The 13,276-nt window shown below is 29.0% G+C and overlaps 1 protein-coding gene and 1 long non-coding RNA gene across 7 annotated transcripts in view; one reads left to right on the top strand and one right to left on the bottom strand.

Moving 5' to 3' along the window:
* LOC109596259 (uncharacterized) overlaps positions 1 to 13,276 on the top strand; it is a 68,306-nt gene that overhangs the window by 7,995 nt on the left and 47,035 nt on the right. For 4 of the 6 annotated variants that reach the window (XM_049963871.1, XM_049963870.1, XM_020011764.2 and 1 more), the window contains exons 2-3: positions 853 to 975; positions 5,468 to 5,943. In XM_049963871.1, coding sequence (XP_049819828.1) covers positions 924 to 975; positions 5,468 to 5,943 — 528 coding nt within the window. In that variant the 5' untranslated portion in view covers positions 853 to 923. Of the gene's footprint in view, positions 1 to 852; positions 976 to 1,171; positions 1,339 to 5,467; positions 5,944 to 13,276 lie in introns of those variants that run through there. The other 2 variants (XM_020011761.2, XM_020011763.2) reach the window with 2 other exon arrangements.
* LOC126264723 (uncharacterized) lies at positions 1,042 to 1,701 on the bottom strand. The gene is made up of 3 exons (XR_007547386.1): positions 1,466 to 1,701; positions 1,254 to 1,393; positions 1,042 to 1,173 (listed from the first exon to the last, which is right to left on the bottom strand). It is a non-coding gene; the product is annotated as an uncharacterized LOC126264723 (long non-coding RNA).

The raw sequence follows: 13,276 nt of genomic DNA, 5'->3' as shown, positions 1-13,276 counted from the left end.
AAATTATATTAATAAATATAGAATAATATTTAGAAACAAATAAATTCTACTCCTTAAGACGATTTGAATATTAAATTCTTAAAGAACGTCCTCCAAATAAATCAATCAAAAGAAAAAAATTCACAAATTTTTAATTTTACTATTTTTTAAGCTATAAAACTATATTAAATACTTACAGTGGTAGAAAAAAGTATGGGATGTGTTTACACCATTACAACCGATATTAAAAATCTCAGAGGATAAAAATCTAGTTTGTAAAAATTCCCTTACTTTTTTCCACCACTGTACAAAAAAATAAATATATTCCAAATTTATACAATTTATATAAATTATGATTTATAATTTAAATTATTTAAATTCGAATTCTATTCTTAATATTTATTTGTCTAATGAATTGAAATTGTTAATTTTGAAGTTATGAAGGAAAAATAAAAGTTTTAAAATGGCATAATTTGTAAAATATTTTGAACTTTGAATTTTTTAAGGTATAAAAATTATATTAAATAGATACAAAACATCAATATTATACATTTTGATTTTTACTGTATCAGACGATCAGTAATTTCCATTGATACTTTCCCATTTTATTTTTAGTATTTGTCATTATATCACATTTACATTCATTAATAATGCCATCACATCATGCTTTATATTAAATCAAATAAAATTCGTCCATTTTAACGGAGCTTAAGCCGGAAACCTGAAAAACTATGTAACTAACCCGTTGCTACGCCACTGGTGGAGTAAATTGGTGAAGCCAGAGAAAGATTCGCGGGCCGTAACGCCGTCGAAAGCGTAGACGAACGGACCGACAACAAAAATACGTGTAGTAAGACCGATGGTGTTTTACAGGTCGTGTGGGGAAGTGATCTGACGAGGGGGCCCATAGACGTAGCAAGGGGGACGCCAGCTATGGATATGTCATGGATTTAGCGGAAGCCGTTGAAGATTTGATTTGCACATTCGACGGAACAGGTGTGTAAAAACAAAAAGAGTAAACGAAAATAACAATAACAACAATAATAATAATAATAATAATAAAAAAACGAGGCTGGACCGTGGCGTCTTGAGAATACACCGGTTTCTAAAAATATGCCGGACCGTCCTACCGATTAGTGGGTGGCTAGGTTATGTTGGACAGTATCCGACGGTGCTGTGTTGTTACATGATGAACTGAAACGAAAATAGTAGCTACAATTTCAGCGGATTTCAGTAAAGCCGTTTTTCCAACGCACGATCATGTAGTAACTCACCTAGGTTATTTTTGATGAGGTGTTGGGACTTGGTTCTATGAGCACGGGGGTGTTTGCTGCTGTAAAATGGCCAAGCGATACGCAGGTGAGCAAGGGATTGATGTGTGCGGTGGCAATTGTGCATTTCTGATCGCCATCAGCTGGAATTTCATTGGGATAAGTTTCATACACACGCTGACGTCACTGATGAGATCATTGGTCCCATTACTCACGCTTGTCTGTTCTAAATTTCGTTCGCAGTTTATTAATTAGGTTTCTATTTCTCTTCGCCGTTTTGTTGAAAACGCCATCCTTGTTTTGATCGTCCTAAATTAGATCAGCGAGGAAAATATGTTTATTGTGGTTTGATCTGAGAGGCTCGTTTGTAATGGCTGGGAATAATATTTACTTGTTTGTTCAGAATGTTGATGACTAACCAATTTTACACAAGGTGGAGTGGGATTTTTAAAAAGACAAACGAAAATGGAAACAGCTCATACTGATTACATTTATTAACGGTTCCATTCTTTAAAAATATTGATAAAGTGACGTGGTATCAATATTTTCAAGAAACCAGATTTTGAGGAAGACACCATTATATGAAACAAGATTTAAATATACGTTGGTGATATTAAATATCATTAAAACGAAGCTGATTGATATTGATTATTTGCTTAAGGTCTTCACCCAGATAGTGTCCATAAGATCAATCTGTTAAACCTTAAAAAAGATTTTTAAACTTCAATAAACTAATTTCATGTCAAAGTAAATCCAATATTTTGCCATTTACTTCTGAAATCATACAAACCTTTGATGTAATTTGAAGCTTTATTTTTTATTGATTGATTTTATACTGTGTAATTAGAAGGTTCAATTTCTTCAAAGAAAATGATTAAAAGATAAATGTGAAAAAAAACTGTAACTTTTTTGAAAGGTATTCGTCAGCTAAAACTTGAAACAAGGAAAGATATGTACTGATGATATTTACATTGATGGTAAAAAGTATGGAACATTTTTAAAAATTGGGTGTTTATCCTCTGAGCTTTTGGTATACTAGAAATATCACTTCGTTTGATATTTCAACAAGACAACGACCCTAAACACACATCTAAAGTTATTAAAGAGTGGTTTCTAATGGAAAACTTAATTGTGCTTAAATGGCCGTCTCAGTCCCCCGATCTAAATCCTATTGAGCACCTTCGGGAAATATTAAACCGTCGCATCCGAACGAAAAACATAAAAAGCAAACAAGAACTTTCTCCAACCATACAGGAGCAGTGGCACAAAATTTCTGCTGACACATTGCAGAGACTGATAGTTTCTGGGCCTGAAAGATGTCAAGCAGTGATAGGTACACCACAAAATTTTGAAATATTTGAGTTATTGTTAATTTTTTATAATTATTAATAAAATATTCCTACTTTTTTCCAGACCAAATTGATCTTTTATTAAAAAAAAGTAACAATTTATGAATATAATGATTATTGTAATTAATAAACTGATCTTGTAATAAATTAAGTAACATTTGTAACAAGTAAATAAATATTCCATACTTTTTTCCGTCACTGTAAATCATTAAATAAGATGTTTGAAAGAGCTGATTGGTTGTGATGAAAGTGAAATAAATTGATTTTAGTTTATATATCAACAGTGTTCACAGGGAATTTATATTAATACCATTAATCATCACAAACACCAATGGAACACCAGAAATGTTTAAAATTTTTAAGATATTTGAACTAAAACATTTAATATTATACCAAGACAAGACTTTGATTTAATGTGAATCTACATTGTTGATTTATTTCACAGTTTTTAATAGAAAAGAATAATTTCTTCAAAGAAAATATCTGTAACATTACATTTTGATGATTTAATTTTTTATTATAACTCATAATAGAGTTACTAGAAGTAAGTTGATGTGTGTTTTTGTAACTTGAATGTGTTAAAGACTATGCTGATACAGTGTTGGTTTAACAACAATTTTAATGATGCTACGTATAAATTAGAAATAGGAACAGTAAAAGTATATTCATTAAGATTTAAGAGAAGGTATTTATCATTTAAAATTACAAACTACGAAGGAAGATGAATTTTAGCAAGGCAATTCAATATGAAAAAATGTTGAGATGTGTGTTGATGGTAAATGAAATCATTAGAAAAGTTGTTTGAAAATGGTGAAACGTCTTGATTGAGTACTTGAAGTAGAAAGAAGTGAAATAAACTAATTCTGAACCAGGATATTGATGACTGCTATCAACAATGTTCTTAGAGAATCTATGTTAATACTACTAACCATCATAAACACCAGAGTGGAAGATCAAAAAGACATCTAATCTGTTAAGGCTTTCAGAGGTCTTTAAACTACAAAGATTTAATTTTCTACCAAAGCAAGTCCAATTTTTTGTCATTTACTGTTACAAATCTTTGATCTCTTCCATTTTGATGATTTAATTTTTTACTATAACTGATAATTGAATTACTAGAAGTAAGTTTATATGTGCCTTTGTAGCTTGAATATAGAAAAGGCAGTTTCAATGTTGATACACTGCTGGTATAACAACAATTTTAATGATGATACGTATAAATTAGAAATAGGAACAGTAAAAGTATATTCAATAAGATTTAAGAAGAGGTATGTATCATTTAAAATTACAAACTACGAAGGAAGATGAATTTTAACAAGGCAATCCAATATGAAAAAATGTTGAGATGTGTGTTGATGGTAAATGAAATCATTAGGAAAAGTTGAAGTAGGAAGAAGTGAAATAAACTAATTCTGAACCAGGATATTGATGACAGCTATCAACAATGTTCATAGAGAATCTATATTAATACTACTAACCATCATAAACACCAGAGTGGAAGATCAAAAAGACATCTAATCTGTTAAGGCTTTCAGAGGTCTTTAAACTACAAAGATTTAATTTTCTACCAAAGCAAGTCCAATTTTTTGTCATTTACTGTTACAAATCTTTGATCTCTTCCATTTTGATGATTTAATTTTTTACTATAACTGATAATTGAATTACTAGAAGTAAGTTTATGTGTGCCTTTGTAGCTTGAATATAGAAAAGACAGTTTCAATGTTGATACACTGCTGGTATAACAGCAATTTTAATAATGATACGTATAAATTAGAAACAGAAACTGTAAACGTATATTCATCAAGATTTGAGAGGAGATATTCATCATTTAAAATTACAAACTACGAAGGAAGATGAGTTTTAGCAAGGCAATCCAATATGAAAAAATGTTGAGATGTCTGTTGATGGTAAATGAAATCATTAGGAAAAGCTGTTTAAAAATGATGAAACGTCCTGATTAAGTACTTAAAGTAGGAACAAGCGAAATAAACTAATTCTGAACCAGGATATTGATGACTGCTATCAACAATGTTCTTAGAGAATCTATGTTAATACTACTAACCATTATAAACACCAGAGTGGAAGATCAAAAAGACATCTAATCTGTTAAGGCTTTCAGAGGTCTTTAAACTACAAAAATTTAATTTTCTACCAAAGCAAATCCAATTTTTTGTCATTTACTGTTACAAATCTTTGATCTCTTCCATTTTGATGATTTAATTTTTTACTATAACTGATAATTGAATTACCAGAAGTAAGTTTATGTGTGCCTTTGTAGCTTGAATATAGAAAAGACAGTTTCAATGTTGATACACTGCTGGTATAACAGCAATTTTAATAATGATACGTATAAATTAGAAACAGAAACTGTAAACGTATATTCATCAAGATTTGAGAGGAGGTGTTCATCATTTAAAATTACAAACTACGAAGGAAGATGAATTTTAGCAAGGCAATCCAATATAAAAAAATGTTGAGATGTGTGTTGATGGTAAATGAAATCATTAAGAAAAGCTGTTTGAAAATGGTGAAACGTCTTAATTGAGTAATTGAAGTAGAAAGAAGTGACATAAACTAATTCTGAACCAGGATATTGATGACAGCTATCAACAATGTTCTTAGAGAATCTATTTTAATACTACTAACCTTCATAAACACCAGAGTGGAAGATCAAAAAGATATCTAAACTGTTAGGGCTTTCAGAGGTCTTTAAACTACAAAGATTTAATTTCCTATCAAAGCAAATGCAATTTTTTTCAATTTACTTCTAACTGTTACAAATCTTTGAGATCTTTCATTAGTAATTAATTAATTCAGTGATTTTAAATGATTAAAATCCTTTTCTCAAGACTGGGTGTTTGGTTGCAGGTGACACAACAATGGATACCCTCGCCATGTTCCTGTTCGGGTGGCTGCTGGTCGCCCTCTTCGTCCTGTGGCTCGGCCGCTTCATCTACGGCCGCTTCGTCGCCAAAACGAACGACAAGAAAGCGAAAATCGAACCGCCCGTGACGGCCAAACCGACCGACGTCGGCGTCGACACCGTCGACAAGGGCGCGAAGAAGTCCGTGGCGTCGGTTAAGAGCGCGCCCGCCGGCGCGTCGGGCGGCTACGTGCCGCCCACGCCGCCCGTCCGCAAGCGCATCACGCGCCAGAGTCCGGCGCCCGAGGTGCGCAAGACGAAGTACGTACCGGCGCCCCAGTGCACCGGGCCGGATAACGTGGTCGTGCTGTGGGTTAACGATGTGTTCCAATGGTTGTACAACGATTTTGTTATCGTCAACGAGCTGGTCAACGTTTGGATACAGTCCCTCAACGACTACACCAAGAAGGCCGCCAACGATGTAAGTACCAAAGAATGCATGGGAATTTATTTCAGGAGGGTTTCAGAAGTAGCTCTATAGAGCCTAAGGCTGAAGTCTTGTTCTGGTAATTGGTGACTGAGGCACAACATTTTACTAACTGCGTTATATTTCTATCTATTCATACATAAGTACAGTAATGGCCACAATTATAGCAACTTATTAAAATACATTAAAATTATACCAAGACCCAGAGAAACCATAAGAGATGGCTAAGAGTTTCTAGCTAAATAAGTCAAGACTCTGGCCCAGTGATAGCTACGAAAAAATTTGTCTGAGTTAGAAAATCAAAAACTGGATAATTCAAATGTCAAAAAAAAAATTCCAATCTTAGCGTCAACTGAAATTAAAGACAACCTGGAGAGGAAATGGGACTGAAATTACTTAATAAACTGAGAATAAATGGTTAGTGAAGACACAAGAAAAAACCTGGTTTCTACTCAAATTGTGAAAGACAAGTAGGACCCACGAAGATGGGTCAAAATAATAAAACAAATAGTATTTTATATAAAGTGTTAGTGTTAAATTAAATAACACAAATTTAATCATTGAAAATCCATTTCAATACTAAGTTGCCATATTTATGTCCAGCACAGTACAAAAAAAAATATATGTATAGAATAAAAATATAGAATTTTTTTTTTAAATATTTTATAAAACAACAATAGTAAATTAATATATTTTAACAGTTCGTAATAAATAAAATATTTAACATTTTAAAAAGTTACCATAATAATGACTACTACTGTAAGTCTAAGCTAAAAGGATGACAAATGTTCTCTTTTGCATTACAAGTTTGATGATGAATAATAGATGAAGGAGTAAATAGACGTATGAAACTTTAAACATTACAGAAGTTTCACATTTCAGAAAATAAAAATGTGAGTCATTTATCTTCTCCATCAGGCCAAAACAACTAACATACCATAACCAATACTTGGCAAAGTATCAGTAAACGATACACTCAATTAATATTTATATCTGTAATTTAAATTTGCTGTTGCGTGTGTAATGGAGAAATAGGAAACGCCAAAGTTTCAGATTTCAGTAAGTAATGAAGGTGATATAGGAGATACATAAATTGGGGAAATTTATGTTTGATTGATGTAAAACTCAAAAAAACACAAAACTCCCCAATTAATTTTCAATTAATATAATAATAAATGTGATAAAATAAGATAAAATTCTTGTTAGGTTTTGTTCTAAAAAATTTAGGACAAATAATCCCAATTTTTTAATATAAATGTAAATAATTTTATAAAATTGAACGATTTATTTGATACAACCTTCTGATTAACTGAGAGATCTGAATTCTATATAATACGTTTATTTCTGTTATAAAATTGAAATACACATTAATCTTATTTTCCATATAAGCTTAAAAGCTTTTGCTTTACAGACAACACACAATAAGCCAGATTATCGTAAAGTAAAACCACTTTACTTTGATTTAATGGGATTTATAGAATTTTTATGGAATTGTTCTAATAATTCTTAAAGCTTTGAACTGTTTTTGTGTCAAATAAAGCCTGAAATTCCTCATCTTCGGAGGAAAAGGTAACGTCGAAGTTTCAGATTTCAGTAGGTAATGAAGATGATATGGGAGATACATAAATAGGGGAAATTGATGTTTGATTGATGTAAAACTCAAAAAAACACAAAACTCTCCAATTAATTTTCAATTAATATAATAATAAATGTGTTAAAATAAGTGTTCTAAAGTTTCAGTTTCAGTATGTGAACAATAAATAATTCTTGTTAGGTTTTGTTCCAAAAAATTTAGGACAAATAATCCCAATTTTTTAATATAAATGTAAATAATTTTATAAAATTGAACGATTTATTTGATACAACCTTCTGATTAACTGAGAGATCTGAATTCTATATAATGCGTTTATTTCTGTTATAAAATTGAAATACACATTAATCTTATTTTCCATATAAGCTTAAAAGCTTTTGCTTTACAGACAACACACAATAAGCCAGATTATCGTAAAGTAAAACCACTTTACTTTGATTTAATGGGATTTATAGAATCTTTATGGAATTGTTCTAATAATTCTTAAAGCTTTGAATTGTTTTTGTGTCAAATAAAGCCTGAAATTCCTCATCTTCGGAGAAAAAGGTAACGTCAAAGTTTCAGATTTCAGTAAGTAATGAAGGTGATATGGGAGATACATAAATTGGGGAAATTGATGTTTGATTGATGTAAAACTCAAAAAAAAACACAAAACTCTCCCAATTAATTTTCAATTAATATAATAATAAATATGTTAAAATAAGTGTTCTAAAGTTTCACTTTCAGTATGTGAATAATAAATAATTCTTGTTAGGTTTTGTTCCAAATAATTTAGGACAAATAATCCCAATTTTTTAATATAAATGTAAATAATTTTATAAAATTGAACGATTTATTTGATACAACCTTCTGATTAACTGAGAGATCTGAATTCTATATAATGCGTTTATTTCTGTTATAAAATTGAAATACACATTAATCTTATTTTCCATATAAGCTTAAAAGCTTTTGCTTTACAGACAACACACAATAAGCCAGATTATCGTAAAGTAAAACCACTTTACTTTGATTTAATGGGATTTATAGAATCTTTATGGAATTGTTCTAATAATTCTTAAAGCTTTGAATTGTTTTTGTGTCAAATAAAGCCTGAAATTCCTCATCTTCGGAGAAAAAGGTAACGCCAAAGTTTCAGATTACAGTAAGTAATGAAGGTGATATAGGAGATACATAAATAGGGGAAATTGATGTTTGATTGATGTAAAATTCAAAAAAACACATAACTCTCCAATTAATTTTCAATTAATATAATAATAAATATGTTAAAATAAGTGTTCTAAAGTTTCACTTTCAGTATGTGAATAATAAATAATTCTTGTTAGGTTTTGTTCCAAAAAATTTAGGACAAATAATCCCAATTTTTTAATATAAATATAGATAATTTTATAAAATTGAACGATTTATTTGATACAACCTTCTGATTAACTGAGAGATCTGAATTCTATATAATGCGTTTATTTCTGTTATAAAATTGAAATACACATTAATCTTATTTTCCATACAAGCTTAAAAGCTTTTGCTTTACAGGCAACATACAATAAGCCAGATTATCGTAAAGTAAAACCACTTTACTTGGATTTAATGGGATTTATAGAATCTTTATGGAATTGTTCTAACAATTCTTAAAGCTTTGAACTGTTTTTGTGTCAAATAAAGTCTAAAATTCCTCATCTTCGGAGAAAAAGGTAACGTCAAAGTTACAGATTTCAGTAAGTAATGAAGGTGATATGAGAGATACATAAATAGGGGAAATTGATGTTTGATTGATGTAAAACTCAAAAAAACACAAAACTCTCCAATTAATTTTCAATTAATATAATAATAAATGTGTTAAAATAAGTGTTCTAAAGTTTCAGTTTCAGTATGTGAATAATAAATAATTCTTGTTAGGTTTTGTTCCAAAAAATTTAGGACAAATAATCCCAATTTTTTAATATAAATGTAGATAATTTTATAAAATTGAACGATTTATTTGATACAACCTTCTGATTAACTGAGAGATCTGAATTCTATATAATGCATTTATTTCTGTTATAAAATTGAAATACACATTAATCTTATTTTCCATATAAGCTTAAAAGCTTTTGCTTTACAGACAACATACAGTAAGCCAGATTATCGTAAAGTAAAACCACTTTACTTTGATTTAATGGGATTTATAGAATCTTTATGGAATTGTTCTAATAATTCTTAAAGCTTTGAATTGTTTTTGTGTCAAATAAAGCCTGAAATTCCTCATCTTCGGAGAAAAAGGTAACGTCAAAGTTTCAGATTTCAGTAAGTAATGAAGGTGATATGGGAGATACATAAATTGGGGAAATTGATGTTTGATTGATGTAAAACTCAAAAAAAAAACACAAAACTCTCCCAATTAATTTTCAATTAATATAATAATAAATATGTTAAAATAAGTGTTCTAAAGTTTCACTTTCAGTATGTGAATAATAAATAATTCTTGTTAGGTTTTGTTCCAAATAATTTAGGACAAATAATCCCAATTTTTTAATATAAATGTAAATAATTTTATAAAATTGAACGATTTATTTGATACAACCTTCTGATTAACTGAGAGATCTGAATTCTATATAATGCGTTTATTTCTGTCATAAAATTGAAATACACATTAATCTTATTTTCCATATAAGCTTAAAAGCTTTTGCTTTACAGACAACACACAATAAGCCAGATTATCGTAAAGTAAAACCACTTTACTTTGATTTAATGGGATTTATAGAATTTTTATGGAATTGTTCTAATATTTCTTAAAGCTTTGAACTGTTTTTGTGTCAAATAAAGTCTGAAATTCCTCATCTTCGGAGAAAAAGGTAACGTCAAAGTTTCAGATTTCAGTAAGTAATGAAGGTGATATGGGAGATACATAAATTGGGGAAATTGATGTTTGATTGATGTAAAACTCAAAAAAACACAAAACTCTCCAATTAATTTTCAATTAATATAATAATAAATGTGTTAAAATAAGTGTTCTAAAGTTTCAGTTTCAGTATGTGAATAATAAATAATTCTTGTTAGGTTTTGTTCCAAAAAATTTAGGACAAATAATCCCAATTTTTTAATATAAATGTAGATAATTTTATAAAATTGAACGATTTATTTGATACAACCTTCTGATTAACTGAGAGATCTGAATTCTATATAATGCATTTATTTCTGTTATAAAATTGAAATACACATTAATCTTATTTTCCATATAAGCTTAAAAGCTTTTGCTTTACAGACAACATACAGTAAGCCAGATTATCGTAAAGTAAAACCACTTTACTTTGATTTAATGGGATTTATAGAATCTTTATGGAATTGTTCTAATAATTCTTAAAGCTTTGAATTGTTTTTGTGTCAAATAAAGCCTGAAATTCCTCATCTTCGGAGAAAAAGGTAACGTCAAAGTTTCAGATTTCAGTAAGTAATGAAGGTGATATGGGAGATACATAAATTGGGGAAATTGATGTTTGATTGATGTAAAACTCAAAAAAAAAACACAAAACTCTCCCAATTAATTTTCAATTAATATAATAATAAATATGTTAAAATAAGTGTTCTAAAGTTTCACTTTCAGTATGTGAATAATAAATAATTCTTGTTAGGTTTTGTTCCAAATAATTTAGGACAAATAATCCCAATTTTTTAATATAAATGTAAATAATTTTATAAAATTGAACGATTTATTTGATACAACCTTCTGATTAACTGAGAGATCTGAATTCTATATAATGCGTTTATTTCTGTCATAAAATTGAAATACACATTAATCTTATTTTCCATATAAGCTTAAAAGCTTTTGCTTTACAGACAACACACAATAAGCCAGATTATCGTAAAGTAAAACCACTTTACTTTGATTTAATGGGATTTATAGAATCTTTATGGAATTGTTCTAATAATTCTTAAAGCTTTGAATTGTTTTTGTGTCAAATAAAGCCTGAAATTCCTCATCTTCGGAGAAAAAGGTAACGTCAAAGTTTCAGATTTCAGTAAGTAATGAAGGTGATATGGGAGATACATAAATTGGGGAAATTGATGTTTGATTGATGTAAAACTCAAAAAAAAAACACAAAACTCTCCCAATTAATTTTCAATTAATATAATAATAAATATGTTAAAATAAGTGTTCTAAAGTTTCACTTTCAGTATGTGAATAATAAATAATTCTTGTTAGGTTTTGTTCCAAATAATTTAGGACAAATAATCCCAATTTTTTAATATAAATGTAAATAATTTTATAAAATTGAACGATTTATTTGATACAACCTTCTGATTAACTGAGAGATCTGAATTCTATATAATGCGTTTATTTCTGTCATAAAATTGAAATACACATTAATCTTATTTTCCATATAAGCTTAAAAGCTTTTGCTTTACAGACAACACACAATAAGCCAGATTATCGTAAAGTAAAACCACTTTACTTTGATTTAATGGGATTTATAGAATTTTTATGGAATTGTTCTAATATTTCTTAAAGCTTTGAACTGTTTTTGTGTCAAATAAAGTCTGAAATTCCTCATCTTCGGAGAAAAAGGTAACGTCAAAGTTTCAGATTTCAGTAAGTAATGAAGGTGATATGGGAGATACATAAATTGGGGAAATTGATGTTTGATTGATGTAAAACTCAAAAAAAAAAACACAAAACTCTCCCAATTAATTTTCAATTAATATAATAATAAATATGTTAAAATAAGTGTTCTAAAGTTTCACTTTCAGTATGTGAATAATAAATAATTCTTGTTAGGTTTTGTTCCAAATAATTTAGGACAAATAATCCCAATTTTTTAATATAAATGTAGATAATTTTATAAAATTGAACGATTTATTTGATACAACCTTCTGATTAACTGAGAGATCTGAATTCTATATAATGCGTTTATTTCTGTTATAAAATTGAAATACACATTAATCTTATTTTCCATATAAGCTTAAAAGCTTTTGCTTTACAGACAACACACAATAAGCCAGATTATCGTAAAGTAAAACCACTTTACTTTGATTTAATGGGATTTATAGAATCTTTATGGAATTGTTCTAACAATTCTTAAAGCTTTGAACTGTTTTTGTGTCAAATAAAGTCTGAAATTCCTCATCTTCGGAGAAAAAGGTAACGTCAAAGTTTCAGATTTCAGTAAGTAATGAAGGTGATATGGGAGATACATAAATAGGGGAAATTGATGTTTGATTGATGTAAAACTCAAAAAAACACAAAACTCTCCAATTAATTTTCAATTAATATAATAATAAATGTGTTAAAATAAGTGTTCTAAAGTTTCAGTTTCAGTATGTGAATAATAAATAATTCTTGTTAGGTTTTGTTCTAAAAAATTTAGGACAAATAATCCCAATTTTTTAATATAAATGTAAATAATTTTATAAAATTGAACGATTTATTTGATACAACCTTCTGATTAACTGAGAGATCTGAATTCTATATAATGCGTTTATTTCTGTTATAAAATTGAAGTACACATTAATCTTATTTTCCATACAAGCTTAAAAGCTTTTGCTTTACAGGCAACATACAGTAAGCCAGATTATCGTAAAGTAAAACCACTTTACTTTGACTTGATGGGATTTATAGAATCTTTATGGAATTATTCTGACAATTCTTAAAGCTTTGAACTGATTTTGTGTCAAATAAAACCTGTAATTCCTCACCTTCGGATATTTTTAGATTTCCTCAACATTCTTTATCAGGAATCTCCAAATCACCGACCAACTTTGAATCGT

Source organism: Aethina tumida, chromosome 2 (assembly GCF_024364675.1).
Source record: "Aethina tumida isolate Nest 87 chromosome 2, icAetTumi1.1, whole genome shotgun sequence".
Classification (NCBI taxonomy): Eukaryota; Metazoa; Arthropoda; class Insecta; order Coleoptera; family Nitidulidae; genus Aethina; species Aethina tumida.
This window is presented reverse-complemented; position numbering and strand designations above follow the sequence as displayed.